Raw genomic sequence first — 16,618 nt, 5'->3', positions numbered from 1 at the left:
TTTCACTGACATCGCCTTTGGATACAGATACTAATACAGTGATCCACTTTATGTATCCCAAGAGGGCATGTCACATTGAAATGACTGCCTCAAATCCTGGTTCAATGGTGATGCTGAACAACAAGTCTTCCCTGTGTATCTGTCCATCTATGCCTTTTCTCAGATGGTGGCTTTAATATTCTACTAATCCACATGAAAGCTCTTGTTTTTGCACAGGAATTTCTTATCAGTTCACATGGTAGCCTCTGAAAAGGCAAGTAGGGGCATTTGGGAGATGATGTTCCATCTGGAACAAATTATCATTTGTGCTTTTAAAATTGTGGCTATAATTTATTGTAATTACTTTTCACATTTAAGAGAAAAGAAATAATGTGGTGACAGCTGCTCCCAGATTATCAGATTAGATTTTGTTTGATGTTTACTGCAGACAGAAGACTGAGGGAGAGAAACGTTTGTACAGATTGATTAAAAATGTTTCAATGATTAACATTTAGGTTATAATATTTTAAACCCCATGTTTTCCTTCTTCATTTGATAGAATGATAATGGTTGTGGAGGAAACCCTGGTGGATAAATTAGGGCATTCCTATTAATAATCTATTAAATGTTATTTTTAAATTGAATGTTGAGAATTTGACCATTGTGATGGGCCACGTGAGGGCGCTGTTCACACAGCAACAGATAATTTCCCAGCGTTATAAAATAAAAATTACCTGCCCTTTTTTATAAAAAGGATTTTTTTTTTCACTGAAATCTTGAAAACAGCTGGCTGTAATATTGGAAGGAGTTTATTTTTTCAATGCGTGTAGACTCCGACTTGCATTTTACTTTCATTGCCATTTTACAGGCCAAATGACATAGGATGAAGGCTGTTCGTAACCTGCTGATTTATATATTTTCCACCTATCTCCTGGTTATGTTTGGATTTAATGCTGCCCAAGACTTTTGGTGTTCAACTTTGGTGAAGGGAGTCATTTATGGATCGTACTCTGTAAGTGAAATGTTTCCCAAAAACTTTACAAACTGCACTTGGACGCTGGAAAATCCAGATCCAACCAAATATAGCATTTACCTGAAATTTTCCAAAAAGGACCTTAGCTGCTCTAACTTTTCCCTCCTGGCTTACCAGTTTGATCATTTTTCCCATGAAAAAATAAAGGATCTTTTAAGAAAGAATCATTCTATAATGCAACTCTGCAATTCCAAGAATGCTTTTGTTTTTCTACAATATGATAAAAATTTTATTCAAATACGTCGGGTATTTCCATCTGATTTCCCAGGATTACAGAAAAAAGGGGAAGAAGATCAGAAATCTTTTTTTGAGTTTTTGGTATTGAACAAAGTGAGCCCAAGCCAGTTTGGTTGCCATGTATTATGCACTTGGTTGGAGAGCTGCTTAAAATCAGAAAATGGGAGAACAGAATCATGTGGGATCATGTATACAAAATGCACCTGCCCTCAGCATTTGGGAGAGTGGGGGATCGATGACCAGTCCCTGGTTTTGTTAAATAACGTCGTGTTGCCCTTGAATGAGCAGACAGAGGGCTGCCTGACCCAGGAGCTGCAAACCACTCAAGTCTGCAATCTTACCAGGGAGGCCAAACGACCACCCAAAGAAGGTAAGTGCCCCCAAATTGGGGAAGATGGATGCCAGCAAGGGAGGGGGAGGCTTGTGGCATGGAAGTGACATGTGCTGTTTCAGTACTCAGACCTAATCATTTCTCCTTTGCTCTGCCATCTTTGGATTTATTTGATTTGTGGATCTTCACTGATGAATGTCTCTTAAGCTTGTTTTAGGTCTCAAGATTTTGAAGATAGAATGGTGACAGTATAGCTCAGTGACATGCCTAGGAAGTGCAGGTGGAATATTCAGGATCAAAGAGATGCAGAAATGTGAAGCCAGGTTGTACTAGTGGTTGGCAGGGAGGAGAAGGAGAGAGAGAGGGGTGCCTTTTTTCAAGCTGCATCCCCTTAAGAGACCTACACACACATACCCCACCTGTGAAATGGATTTTCAGACTTCTCCCTTTTGCTCCAATCCAGCAAATGGTTCCTTTCACTTGCTTTTCCCTGTGTGACTTACCCTTTTACCCCTTTGAGCTGGGTTGACATGACCAAAAGGTAACTCTCCAAGGCAAACCTGTTTGGACCATGAGACTTGTTAACATCTGAAAATAGGGGTACCCGGGGCCAGACTTCTGTTTAAGGTGGTTTGTACAATAAACCTGGCACTCTTGCTCTTTGGTGGGCCAAGAGAAACACTGGGGGAGCATACTGTCTGGGTCAGGTCTTGGGGTTATGAAATCTCCTGCAGGTTAATACACATTCTGATCTTTAAAGAATTGGGATCTGCATTTTGCAAGTGGTGTTTTGCTGTCTTCTCAGTTTCCTGTTGATATACACAGAGAGAGGGAACATCTCAGAGGTGAGCTAGAGGGAGGGGGAAAAAACAGTGCAATGGAAATGCGGAGAAAAAATAAAGTATAAGAGTGATTTGTGGCTTTCACCCAATCCTCAGTGGAAGAGCTATCAGAAGATTTGAGATTGTGGATTATGTTTAATAATGCAAGAAAGCATGACATATTTTGAGAAAATGACTTTCTTGTTTGGAAGGTTAATGGCTATGTTCCATTCCTTTGAGGGCAGAGCTGATACATATTCCTTCTTACTCCCCATCCCTGCAACCAGAGAGTGTGTTGATTTCTTATGCAGGAAATGTTTTCTGATCACCACAAAGATCCCAGTCTGTGGAAAGGGACAGCCAAGCTCCAGTCCCTCTTTCCTCCCCCTCCCCCAACAGAAGTTGTCTTTGTGACCAATGTAAAATTGACACGTTGTTGGAGAATTTTCTTTAAGGGTAGCCAAGGCTTTGTAAGGGAGAGAAGGGGGAGGGGGCAGAGAAGAGCCTAACTAGTTTAATGCTGTTTCTCTGCTGGCTGCAATTTGGGGGATGGGAATTACTGTAGAGCAATGGCACAAGGGGAAAAGACCTGTTAAGAAAATAAATGCTAGCTAATGACAGTGACAGAAAGGTGAAAACCTTTCAAGATTTCTACAGGTCAGTGTTTCACTAACAGCTGTGACTGAAGAAAACAAAGTAGTTTTAAATTACAGGAGTTCTTTTCTCTGGTAAAAAATCCCAGAGAAGCACTTGCAACTGCAGGGATGGTATTTAACACCATTTAAAACTAATTAGTGTCCCCTAGAATAAGAAGCTACAGTACACACAGAAAATGTGATGTTACAAGCTGGCTAATAAAACCAATTAACATCAGAAACTTGAGTTTTTTTGTTTGCTTTATCGCCATTTTAATAAAATTTGGAAATCTATTTCTTTAATGGTTAAAATTCTATCAGCAGATTGACTGGTTATGACAGAGGAGAGAGAATCCACTTTTGCAGCTTTTCTTTTAATGAAAGATATCAAGGGGAAAAAAACCAAAGTTGTATGCATGATTTTCAACCATTTTGCTGGTCATGGTCATGAGATGTGGGTTAAGACAGTGCTAGAATTTATAGAAATTGTAGTAGACAACCATTTGATTTGTAAGTGAATGAAAATAAGAGTAATTTTTAGAAATTAGATGTTTAAATCACATGGAAGAACGTATATTTCTTGTAGCTAATTGGATGTCAAAATGGAAATGGATGTTTCTATAGACAAGTAAATAATTATTTTGAAATTATTATGTTGATAGAGCTGAATTAGGAAATTTATATAACAAGGAGGAATTTATGTAGTATCAGTAAAATTGTATGGTATATATTCCCAGAAGTCTGAATTTTGTGCTTTTAATTATTTAGATACTCTGAGTCAGAAAGGTAAGGATAAGAAGTTCCTGGTGACATAATTGTAACTGATGTGTTTGTAGGTAATTCTTATAAAATATAGACTACAGAATTCTTGGACTCATTGAATGAATATATTGAATGAAATAAAACATATCTTGGCTATGAAACATTGTAGGAAAGGAATGTGAAAATCTAGACTCTTAATTTAGTCAAATTTATGCAAAGTATATTAAATCTTAAATATTTGATATAAATGATATATGAATTACAATGAAAGAATTATTTGATATCATTTCAAACAAACTATCCTATAATGATATTCATAGGGCTTGAGGTTAATAATTGCATATAGTTATATTGCTTATATTTAATTTAGTCAAGCTATCTTCTTCTTATTATAATATTTAATTCTTGATTTTAAAATGCAGTTTTAAAATATTAACCTGTATTTTATATTACTTGATGTTTCACATTTTCTATGGAAAAGCACCCAATAAGTCATCAAAGAAAGAAAGACAGGATTACTCTCCATAGTTTTTGATTTCCATTTTGTTCATTGTAATAAATATTGACTAAGAAGGCCTGCCTTGAGTAGAAATTTTTCTGCCTGTATTACTACATAGATTTGGCAGGAGAGTTCTCACACTTAATTCAATGCAACTCTAGATTGCTTTGTGTAATGCTAGTGGTGATGAAAAACTATTCCAAATGTTGAATATCATGATTCTCTCCATCGGAATTAAAAAATCATATTTTGTGATTGCTGAGGAAGCAATAAACTCTCTGGAATGGGATACCTACTTTGAGAGAGAATTTCTACTGGAATGTTCTTTAATAATACATGCATGTGCTGAAGAATTTCATAACCCTAAATGACAAGAAGAAAACTATTATAGTTTGTAGAAATACCAATAATTACAAAATGCAACACATTAAATTATTGGATAGATGCTTCATTCAAATACTAAATTTTTGTGGATTTAAGATCTTCTTATTGAAGACCATATTCAACAAATTTGGAGGTTATATACTTATGGAAACTTAGTTATAATTTCCCCAGTTTTTATTTGAAATCAAGAAATTAAGTAAATTTAAAAAATGAAAAATAATGATGTCATAGTTCAGGTAGTTTTTTAAACCTGTCTACATATAATGGATATATACGTGTACATAGGTTTCAAGATTTTGTAGATAGGGTGGTGAGGACAGTATAGCTCAGAGAGATGCTAAGGAAGGATGGGTGGAATATTAAGAAAAAAAGAGATGCAGAACTGTTAAATATATGTATTTTAAGGAAACTCAGATAATGTCAGTGTTTACCTGGTTTTCAGATACAAGTCTGGGGACATTTATTCATAAAACAATCTCAGTTTTCCTGAAGGCTTTAGTATACTTTAAAGGACTCTTTTATTGAAGATTCTGGACTACATAGCTAAAATATAAAATGTGGCCTCAGATTTTATTTCTTACCCCTTCATTTAAAATAAATAATTAAAACAGTTTGAGCAGAAAAATCCCACACCCGTGTATCTACATCACATAATGAGCCTTAATGGAATCTTTGTTTCCTACTTACATCAATGGCTCTACTTATGTGAAAGGAAATTGGGATCCCTGTATAGATTCCAGGAAATCTGAACACACACACTCACTTGTCTTCCCCCTTTGCCTCTGCTAATCCTTGACATTCCACCACCCAGGGGAAGCCTCAGTCTGTGCCTGTCTAAACTTCAGCTCACATGTGTGCACACATAGGCATGCACACTTTTAGGCACATGCTTACAATCTTGAGGAATGTTCATTTATTTCCTGCTATTTTTGCCCTGGCATTACTTTTTGAGCTGCCTTTCACCCTCATCTTTCTACTCCTTTGATCTTATTTCCTTTGTGACTAACTTCCATGATCCCGCAATCTTTATCAGAATGTACAAAGTTGTACTGAATATGTTTTTCCTAAAATGTCACTCTAGGAAAGATAGCAAATCAATTATAATCAAAAGAATAAAAAATATACCACTTTAGGAGAGTAGTTGCCTTTTACTTCCCCCACTTAGGGGAAGATGAATACCATTCATTTCATTTTCAATTCCATTAATGTATTATTGATGGCAGTTCCTGATCTCTAAGGGTTTCTTTAATAACATTTTTAAAAGAACAAGAATGAAGTTTTGAGAAATATTTTAATTCAGTATGTTTATTTTAAAATATTAATAATTAATATGATTTGCCTTACATGACCATCTAAAAAGAAATAGTGGTAAGAGAATGTGTCAGTTTCTGTCTTCATTTCTCTGTCTAGTTCTTTCTTCTTGAACAGTAATAATATTTCTCAAATGCTCTTTTCCAGAATTTAAGATAAACATATACGATTACTTTTTAAGAATGTGGAAAAGATTATTTGCACATTTAGTTCAGTGCTTTTTTATTAATTCTTGACTGTTAACTATAAATATAGTAAGAGCAGAATATCGATAAAATTGGGCTGGGGTTGTAGCTTAGTGGTAGAGTGCTTGTCTCAAACCTTTGAGGCACTGGGTTTGATCCTCAGCACCACATTAAATAAATGAATAAATAAACAAATAAAGATATTGTAAAAACAAAGATAAAATAATAGGTCTGGTCAAGTAAAATGCCATAATTTTTCCATTTTATTATCTTAGAATTTTGGAAGATAATTTAGAAAGCAGTTCATATATGTAGTGTGTAATGGAAAAAAACCTCTATAATGATGCAGCATATTTTTTGTAAGCAACAGATAGAAAATATTAAGAGGGACGTTAAAATGGAAGTTAACTGTGCTGTGTACATAGTTCATGTGCCTTGATTGCACATCTGCCAATGTGCATTTCAGCAAGATTTTATTACAGCTATAGACAAACATAATTGAAATTATTTTTTCCCCAAAATTGAGATAGGAATTTTACTTTGCTTAGAATCTAACTGCATTTTATCCTTCTTTTTACTTCATTTCCTACAAGAATCAATTATATTCTTGAACTGATATTTTGATATAGCTAATTCTATCAAGTATAGCTATCTTTATAATCAGTCTGGTATTTGTTACTTACAAAAGTCAACCAGGCCTTGAATCAGAAATCACAGTTCTTTAAAAAGTAAACTTGTCTTTTTTTTTTTTTATCATATTTACAAGGTTTCTAGATCATGAAGCAAAGAGCCATACTTTAATCTGCCTTTCCACATGACTGTTACTTTGTGCTACTAATTTTTTCTTCTCATATTTGTATGGCTCAGTAATGCTTCTTTTTCAGGGTACAGAAAAATAGGAAATTACATCAAGAATGAAAGAAAAAAACTAATAAAATTAATAGCTTGGGATGCTATAGTTCTTGTCAGTTCCTGTGGAAATTTCTTCTCAATTCAATTAGCTAATAAGATATCAGAGGAGTATTAAACTTTTCTAGGTGTGTCACTTCATTGAAATGAAAAGAATAATTTGTTGTATGGTAGACTTCAGTCCTAAGAATGACTCAGACAATTGTAGCACCTTGACAAATGACAGCACTTGACTTATTAATAAAATGGGAGTGATACCTATCATAATGAAATGTTGTGTCAAATGACATTGCACATATAAAACACTTGGCACATGTCTCAATTTTGTGAGGGCCTTTATAAGTATCAACATCTTTTTTTTCCCTATCAAATCTTCTCCAATATCTGATGGATCAAAATAATTTCTGATAAAAAGATCACATTACACTTAATTATTTCACATTACATTTCAGACATTTTTTAAAAAATATTTTTAGATGTAGATGGACACAATACCTTTATTGTTTATTGTTTTTATATGGTGCTGAGGATCGAACCCAGTGCCTCACACATGCCAGGCAAGCACTTTACCACTGAGCCAAAACCCCAGCCCCTATTTCAGACATTTTTATATTCTTATACAGTTTTCTTCTATGTGTTTAACATTATAATTTTTATAATTTGTGCATAATGGCATAATCTAGACATGGATGACATGTGTCTAGGATGGAAAATGTTAACATCAAAAATATTAAACTGAATTCCCATAGTGCGCCACATGTTTTGTTGTTGTTTTGGGCTTTTTGTTTTGCTTTCTTTTACCTCTTAACTAATTTTCCATATACAAGGTTGGGCTCCATTTTATCTTTACTTTTTCACTTTTGGATTGGGGAAGGAGTGACAGCAAAGAAGTGACTTTAGTCATCACTCTGTGATGCTATTGACAATTGGACTTGCAAAGTTTTGAGAATCATTGTAACCTTGTTTTAAATGTGGGAGAGTTTGTGTGTGTGTGTGTGTGTGTGTGAGAGAGAGAGAGAGAGAGAGAGAGAAGGAGGGAGGGAGAGGAGATAAGGGAGAGAGAGGTACTTTCATTGGTTTAAAAACTTTCTTTCCTTGGTATTTTCATTGTTATACAGATATTCATTTATTTAGGAATTAGGAGTCTACTGAGTACTTAGCCCTGATGTATTGTGTATAGAATCCTTTCATTAATGAGTGTAAACCTGGGGTATAGAATGGGAATTTGGTTTGGAAATCTTAAGAAAGGTTTCCATTATTTGTATGTGAATATGAATGAAACTCTAATGAACAGATTGAATTCAAAGGAATGCTGTTAATAATAAAATAGTTTGGTTTAGAAAGTGTAGTCTCCGGTATGATAAATGGTAGGTCCGTACATTAAACATGGGTTCTCTTAACATCCTGTGCATTGTAGGTGAAATAAATATTTACTGGGAAATTTCTGACTGAGTTTGAAACTGCTCCTGATATTCCCTTGTGAAGCAGGAATTTATTTAAGTATGTCATTTACAGTTGGTACAGTTGTGAATCTTCTTCCTGTTTCTCATTTGTCTCATGTATCATCCTTGTATGGTATTTAGTATATCAGGTTGACTTTACCCTATCTTTTAAATTCTGTTTTAAAAAACTGTTTTTATTCTTTGGCTATAAACCATAAAGAGTTGATAACAACGATGTAGATTGTCACTTAATTATTTGAACTTGTCTATGAATTTAGGACAGTTAACAAAGACTGATTAAGCCTCACAGATGTGCGTACATTTTGTATGAGATAAATAAAAGGCAGCATAGCATTTCCACATCTTTATGTTGTTCTTCATGTATATTGATGACTAATACTGGAACTGATCTAGCTGGTAGACTATGAATCATTCTAGGTCTAGAGAGGGATCTTTTGGTCATCACTACTGATGGGCAGCAGAACTATTGAAGTTAAATTGTTTCCAAGTATTTTAATCTTTGCCAAATTATACAAAATGAAGATTATGTTTTGATATTTTGCTTGAAAGGGAATTATATTGAAATGCTAGTCTATACTAAACCATTGAGATAAAAATTGTTGTGACTTTGCTGGTATTTCCCTCACGGAATTTTGGTCAGTTATTATAGACCACTGAGCCTCAAAATCCTCTGTAAGGCTTACATATTCAGATATTGAAAAGAAAGCAAAACATTATTAGTAGTAATTTGAAGATTCTAATATTTTTTAAATCAAATTATAATATGTCATCTGTAAGACTCCACACAATGCTGTATGCTCTATATGCAGTTACCTTTGCAACTATGATGTAGGAATTTTATTGACTTGCAGAGAATGACTTAGCAACCAAGTTGCTAATGGTTAATAAAATATTTAGTTTGCACAGAAAGTGCAGCAAGTAATAAATGCATAGGAAAAACATGGATATGCAGCAGTTAATCTTAAAATTAATTGAGTGAATAAAAGCTTTTTCCAAAATTATGTTTCTTGATGAGCATTTTCCCCTAAACCAACTACCTATTGCATATTCATTATGCCTAGGACATATGAAATGTGAAGGCAAATGGTTTTTGTTTGAATTCTACCATATTAAATGAAAATGAAATAATTTACCTGCTGACCTAGTCCTGGATATATTATTCTCAAATTATTTCTTAAATAGCAAGTTTCTTTTGGAACAGAGTGTTGTTTGGAAAAATAGAACAAAATGGGCATAGGAATGACATTAGAACACTAATGGAACCAGATTGCAATATTTAGAATATTGTTAAGTTCACTCAGACATTATAAAAAGCCTTAAGGAAATTGGGGAGTCGACCAGAGAAGGATAACTAGGTGAAATCACTTTTTAGCAATAGGTATGTTTAGGTAATAGGAATGTCTGGAAATATTTGTTTCCCTTGGTAATGTACTCTCCTGGTGAGTTACTATTGATGTTCCTTCCTTTTAAGGTGATTAAAAAATCTATAAACTTCAAAAAACTAATTTCGGCACTTGAATATCTTAACAGTAATAATTTGTTCTTCAATAAAACACATTTTAAAGAAAAACTTCATATACATATCTCCTCTAAGATAGTAGAGAATTTTATAAATTAACAGAATATAATAAAATATGGCATTCAGTAAATGCTTTCCAGTTTGCAAAGTGTTATTGCACATATTGTTTTATTTGGGCAATAGCTATGTGAATCATATATTATTTTTTCCATTAGCAAGCATCAATTAATGCAGAAAATGCTAAAGATCAGTGTATTCATTTTTCTAAGACAAAACACACAAGTTGGTTCAAATGAAAAACTGGAACACTGGATAGCCATAGATTTTTTGTTGTTGTTGTTTCTGAAGCACTTGAATTTGAATCACAAATTGACAGTTATAAGGCTCTTTCAACATTACTAAGTCCAAATCTTATGCAATCAATATAACCCTAATATGCAAATATATAATGGGAATGTGATTTCATCTGAACACAACTCATTTTGGAATTTATACTGAATAGCATCTCTATAATGTAAAAAAGAGTCCCCATGACAGAATCATGTGGGAATATTTGATAGATTTAATCATTTAAAAAATTACCTGGAATCTACCCAGGAAAATAATCAATCTATACTTTGCTATAGCACTTAATGCAGACTAGCCTTACAAATTAACTTTGATTCATTAAATTATTGTTCTAGTCACTATGTGTTATTGAAATAAATATGGGTCTCATTTTTTTGTTTGTTTGTTTTCAGTCTATACGTGTTAATGTGTTTCAGGTTCAGGATCTGTATAGATTTATAAGATGATCTATCTTGGATTTTTACCTCTTTATTATTACCTGGGGAAGTCTATGTTTTGGAGAATCAATGTCTTTATGTTTTTTTGGTTATCTTATGGTATGCTGACTTATACATGTTGAGGGTAGAAGAAGAGCAAGGCTAGGGTGTCTTCCTCCAGGCTCCTCTCTGGTGGTTTGCTGTGGGTAGAGTATGTGCCTCTGTTGGAGGTAATGTTTTCCATCAGGCCACTTCTTATGAGGCTCTTGTAGCCACTCTCAGAACTGAACTAGCAAGATCTGTAATGTATTTTCCTCTCAGATTGACAGTATCTCTTAATTGACAGCATCTATTTCCTCCTAAAACCCTAAGACAGAGGTGTACAATTGTGATAGTGAGGTGATTTCTGATCACCTCTGAGAATGACCTGAAACCAATGTTTCAAATTTTCAGACTTCCATTTAATGTGCAAAAGGCTATGTAGAATACTACATCTTTTTGCAGATTGTCACATAGACAGTCAAAGTGAATAGGGAAATAAATGATAATAGTAATAATATGAATAACTTAAAGAATTAATGAAAATTAAAATCGATTAACCAGTTTATTTTATCTCAATTGTAATTTTTATACTTAGTCTACACTTAGTATATACATGTACACATCTTTATATTAATAATTCCTTTCAATTTAGAGTCTTCAAAAGTTTTGCTATATTGACCTGTTTTTTGAATGTCTAGCTTTGTATATACCAATTATACATTGTTTTCAATGCTAATGTGACACTGGAACATTTGAACTTCCCTGAACATTCAAAAATATTTCTGTGTGATTGACAAGTAAAAATAAGTTACTTCAAAACTCTCAAATAAGACATGAAAATTCCTGACAGGTGAAGATTTAGTTCTAATTTTATATCATTATAAAAATATAAAGATAAAATGAAAATGGAATTTTCATTGCTAATTCAATTTTATTTTGCTTCTTGTTCTTACTATCCTTCTCAAAGCAAATAAAGAACAACAACAGCAGCAACAATAACAACACACCCACACATACACACACACACACATTTTTGAAATTACTTCTTTGTTTTATTCCAAAGAAAAAAATCATGGCAGCTAAACTTAGAATTTCATAAGTAAAATTACAGTATTTTATTTTTTCTTTATGATTATCTGTTGTCTTTTTATAGCCACAAAGGAGCACAAGAGATAAAGAACTGTCTGAAAAACAACGAAAAACAAAGACTCATCTTTGTCTTTCTGAACTTATTCTGATACACAAATTTATTATATTTTTTAATTGGTAACACAATAACCAAAATTAAGTGTACATTGGATATTTTGGAAATATTTTTTCTATATTTCCTACTCATAATAATATTGGAAAAGAAGGCACCTTGGGAAGACAAAAGTCTGTTTACTTATATAATCTTTCTATATAAATCTGGCGGACTTGCAAAGATCTGCTTCTGCACAGTAGACTGAGAAATTACAGTTTATTTTGGCTCCCCGGAGAGGTCAGTGTCCTTTACAGACATGTTAGCTTGTGGTCAGCTTTCTTTGGCAGACCTCGGGTTTTGAAACTTAGAAGATGAACAGTGTATATTTTTTAAGTGATGCTTGAGAAACTAACCAGTTACAATGGCCTTTTTAAATTTTCACTAAGCTTTACTTTCATATATGAGAAAGTAATTACCTCTGTTCCAATTGCACAGAATACAATCTTTTAATGCCTTGCTTGAAGTGTATTAAAATTCTACTCTCTTAAAAATGTATGGCTTTTTTTCTCGTTAGTGGTTTCCGTGGAATTTTCCAATGACTATATTTTGGTGTTCAATTGGTTACAAAGGGCATAAATGAGTTCTAGGCATAATAAATATTGCATATGCTTGCCTCTGGCCTCTGCATCCTCAGACCACAGAAACCACAAAAATAGATCTGTGGGAATTTAGAAGCAGAGTAGAAGTTGATCCACTAAATCAAAGCACTGATTTAGAAATAAGTAAATGGTAGGATATGAAATAATACACCTTTTCCCCTTAGCAGTAGAACTTGATTTTGTCTCTCTAAATTAAAGCTAATATTTAAGTCCATATGTAGGGGTATCTTGGTTGAGGTGGTCAGGAGGCACAGAAGCCTGCCTAATCAGTCTTTCTTTCCTTCCTGTGTTGGAAAACCACTGAAGAAATATAAATCTTAGTCTCCCCATGATGCTATGCAGAAGAAATTAATGTTACAAACGCATTTCCTCTGAGAAACCATTGTTTTCATTCTTATTATCACCAAGAATGTGTAACAACTACCATTTTGGTTTTTACTATGTTTTGCTCAGAACAAGATTCATAACTTGTTTAGATCAAAGGGCCCATATACTTGCGGTCAATTTTTCTCTATACCCTGCTTCCTGCTACCCAGCACAAAACTCAGGTTTGTCTTGGTCTGACTCCCAACCCACATGCAAGCCCTTGGCCTTCTCTGTGTGCTTCTCAGCTCTCTTTGGTCCCTCTTGGGAAATACCCATCAGTGATCTCGGCCAGTTCTCCATCGTGTCTCATCCTGTCTGGTGGGTATTGGCTGTCTCTCTCCCGGGCATGTATTTGTGTTCCTCTGACAGAGTGAACTTACAGTGAAGCCATTCTGGGTTCAGGCCAGAGGTGAGATTCCTTCTTATCTACTCCATGCTACACTTGTCCAGTAGGAGACCTGCTCATGACCTACCTCTTATTTCTATCATTGCAAACACTTTCTTCAAAATATACTTAGAGCCAGTTTGCCTTGAGAATCCATGTGGAACATGATGGAAGCACCACATTTCTCCATCTTTCTCTCTATTCTTTTGGACATGAAAACACTTGCATCTTATATCATATACTCCCAAACACCCCTTTCCCCCAAAAATTAACTTACTCTAAGCAAATCTCTTGCTGACATACTAGTTTTCCTAGCTAAATATGAATATTTGTTTAGAATCATTTTAACTCTGTCATTGATAAATATTCAGAAGCCCTAATTTAAAATTTTTGTTACGTATTATGTTTGTGTTGTTTTCATTCTGGCTCTCCCTTTTATTGTTTGTTTATTTACTTTTGTCATCAATAAGTCAGTTACAAACTGCCAAGTTTCTTGGAATAAATGAAAATTATTAGGGCAATGAAAGATATTTTTAATTCCTCTGATTATTCACCCATAATGGATGCCCACAACTGAAGAACATTTCTAAGTAGACAGTAAAAAAAACTTATTAGCATTGACATTCCGTTGGTATTGTCATTAATACTCTTCACCAAATATTTTCAGACTTCTGCAGTTCTGGGCACATAGAGCAATTGTGTTTATTGACCACTAATTTTTGTATGGGACCATATGTATGTGTCCAGTGAACTGTGCGCAAAACTGATGCTGCTTACTTCTGAGCTGGGTCATTGCATTTCTGAAGTAAGACCACAAAAGTCTCTTTATTTCTGGCATGAAGACCTGTACCTAAAGAGAAGGGGCTTTTCTATTATCCAGAGTTGTTGAAATGCTAAAGTGAGAGGATCCCTTGCTCCAAGCTCTTGCAAATCTGTGATGGCTGTGAAGCATGAACAAGGAATAATTTTCCTCTCTGGAAACATTGAGTATTTTTTTCTTTTTATTGCAGCTTAACCTAGCCTAATGTGACTTATTCAGTGTCTAGTTGAGGAGGAATAGTCATTATGATTGTGCTAAAAGGTGTTTAAGGCTGATGTGTTCTGTAATTCAATTCTGATAATGTGATGGCCATGTTAGTGTGTCATATTTTGGTGAATGGAACTCATCTATGTATATTCAGGTAGCTGTATCTGAACTTTCTTTAACATTCTGGAATTCATTTTAGCTATTTATGAAAATGTTCTTGTTTTAGTCTGGTTAGAATTAGTTGATACTATTTTATCATTGATTTCTAATTTCATTGCATTATGATCTGATAGAATGCAGGGTAGTATCTCTACTATTTTATATTTGCTAAGAGTTGTTTTGTGGCATAGTATGTGGTCTGTTTTAGAGAAGGATCCATGTGCTGCTGAGAAGAAAGTGTATTCTCTCGTTATAGGATGTAATACTCTATATGTCAGTTAAGTCTAAGTTATTGATTGCATTATTGAGTTCTATAGTTTCTTTGTTCAGTTTTTGTTTGGAATATCTATCTAGTGATGAAAGAGGCCAACCTCCTTGATAAGACTCCTTTGACACAAGAATTAAAATCAAGAATCAATAAATGGGATGGACTCAAACTAAAAAGTTTCTTCTCAGCAAAAGAAACAAACTTTGGGGTGAATAGAGAGCCTATATCTTGAGAGCAAATCTTTACCCCTCACACATCAGACACAGCACTAATCTCTAGAGTATATAAAGAACTCAAAAACCTAAGCATCAAAAAAAAACAAATAACCCAATCAATAATTGAGCCAACGACCTGAACAGATACTTCTTAGAAGATGATACACAATCAATCAACAAATATATGAAAAAATGTTCATCATCACTAGCAATTAGAGAAATGCAAATCAAAACCACTCAAGATTTCATCTCACTTCAGTTAGAATGGCAGCTATTATGAAGACAAACAACAATAAGTTTTGTCGAGGATGTGGGGAAAAAAGGTACACTCACATGCTGTTGGTAGGACTGCAAATTGGTGCAGCCAATATGGAAAGCAGTGTGGAGATTTCTTGGAAAACTGGGACTGGAACCACCATTTGACCCAGCTATTCCTCTCCTCGATCTACACCCAAAGGACTTAAAAACAGCATACTACAGGGACAAAGCCACATCAATGTTTATAGCAGCACAATTCACAATAGTTAAACTGTGGAACCAACCTAGGTTCCCTTAAATAGGTGAATGGATAAAAATAATGTGGCATATATACACAATGGAATATTACTCAGCAATAAAAGAGAATAAAATCATGGTATTTGCAGGTAGATGGATGGAGTTAGAGAAGATAATGCTAAGTGAAGTTAGCCAATCCCAAAAAACCAAATGCCAAATATTTTCTTTGATATAAGGAGGCTGATTCATAATGGGATAGGGAGGGAGAGCATGGGAGGAATAGATGAATTCTAGATAGGGCAGAGGGATTGGAGGGGAAGGGATTGGGCATGGGATTAGAAATGATAGTGGAATGTGATGATAATTATTATCCAAAGTACGTGTATGAAGGCATGAATTGGTGTGATATACTTTGTGTACAACCAGAGATATGAAAAAATTGTGCTCTATATGTGTAATATGAATTGTAATGTACTCCACTGTCATATATAAATAAAAAACAAAGAATTAGTTGATACTAAGATAACTACAAAAAATCTTATGAGACCATTCTTTCAACATTTGTTCAAAAAGTTTCTTGAGTATTTTTTTTCTTTTTTGTATTTTAAAATTAGAGAAAGAGGGTGTTATGGTCTTTTTCTGTAGAGCCGTGATTGTTGCATAACTGGAAAACATTCCTTCTAGCATGGCAGTTCTTGCCAAGAGGTGCAAACTTGTTCTACTCTCTGATTCTTTGTCCTTTCCTTCTGCCTACCTTCCTTTTTCTGTTCCACTTTGTTTTCTTTCATTCTGTCTCTCTCCCTCCCTCCCTCTCTTCCTGTCTTCCCCTTTGTTGCTTTATTTTGTAGATATGTTTTATTTATAAATCTTGGTGTATAGAAATTGTGGTGATTTCCACAGGATCTGTTATTAATATACATGTAGTTGTTTTTTGTAAACAAATATTTCTATAGTAGCTCATGGGGCATTTCTAACTAAGTACTGCTT

General features: G+C 34.2%; 1 protein-coding gene across 1 annotated transcript in view; it reads left to right on the top strand.

Annotated features, from left to right (window-relative positions):
- Positions 1–862: 862 nt before the first annotated feature.
- The window catches only part of Adgrb3 (adhesion G protein-coupled receptor B3), a 687,882-nt gene continuing 672,126 nt past the window's right edge, over positions 863–16,618 (top strand). Inside the window, exon 1 of the mRNA XM_071613277.1 lies at positions 863–1,619. Coding sequence (XP_071469378.1) covers positions 863–1,619 — 757 coding nt within the window. The remainder of the gene's footprint in view (positions 1,620–16,618) is intronic.

Source organism: Marmota flaviventris, chromosome 6, assembly GCF_047511675.1.
Source record: "Marmota flaviventris isolate mMarFla1 chromosome 6, mMarFla1.hap1, whole genome shotgun sequence".
Classification (NCBI taxonomy): domain Eukaryota; kingdom Metazoa; phylum Chordata; class Mammalia; order Rodentia; family Sciuridae; genus Marmota; species Marmota flaviventris.
This window is presented reverse-complemented; position numbering and strand designations above follow the sequence as displayed.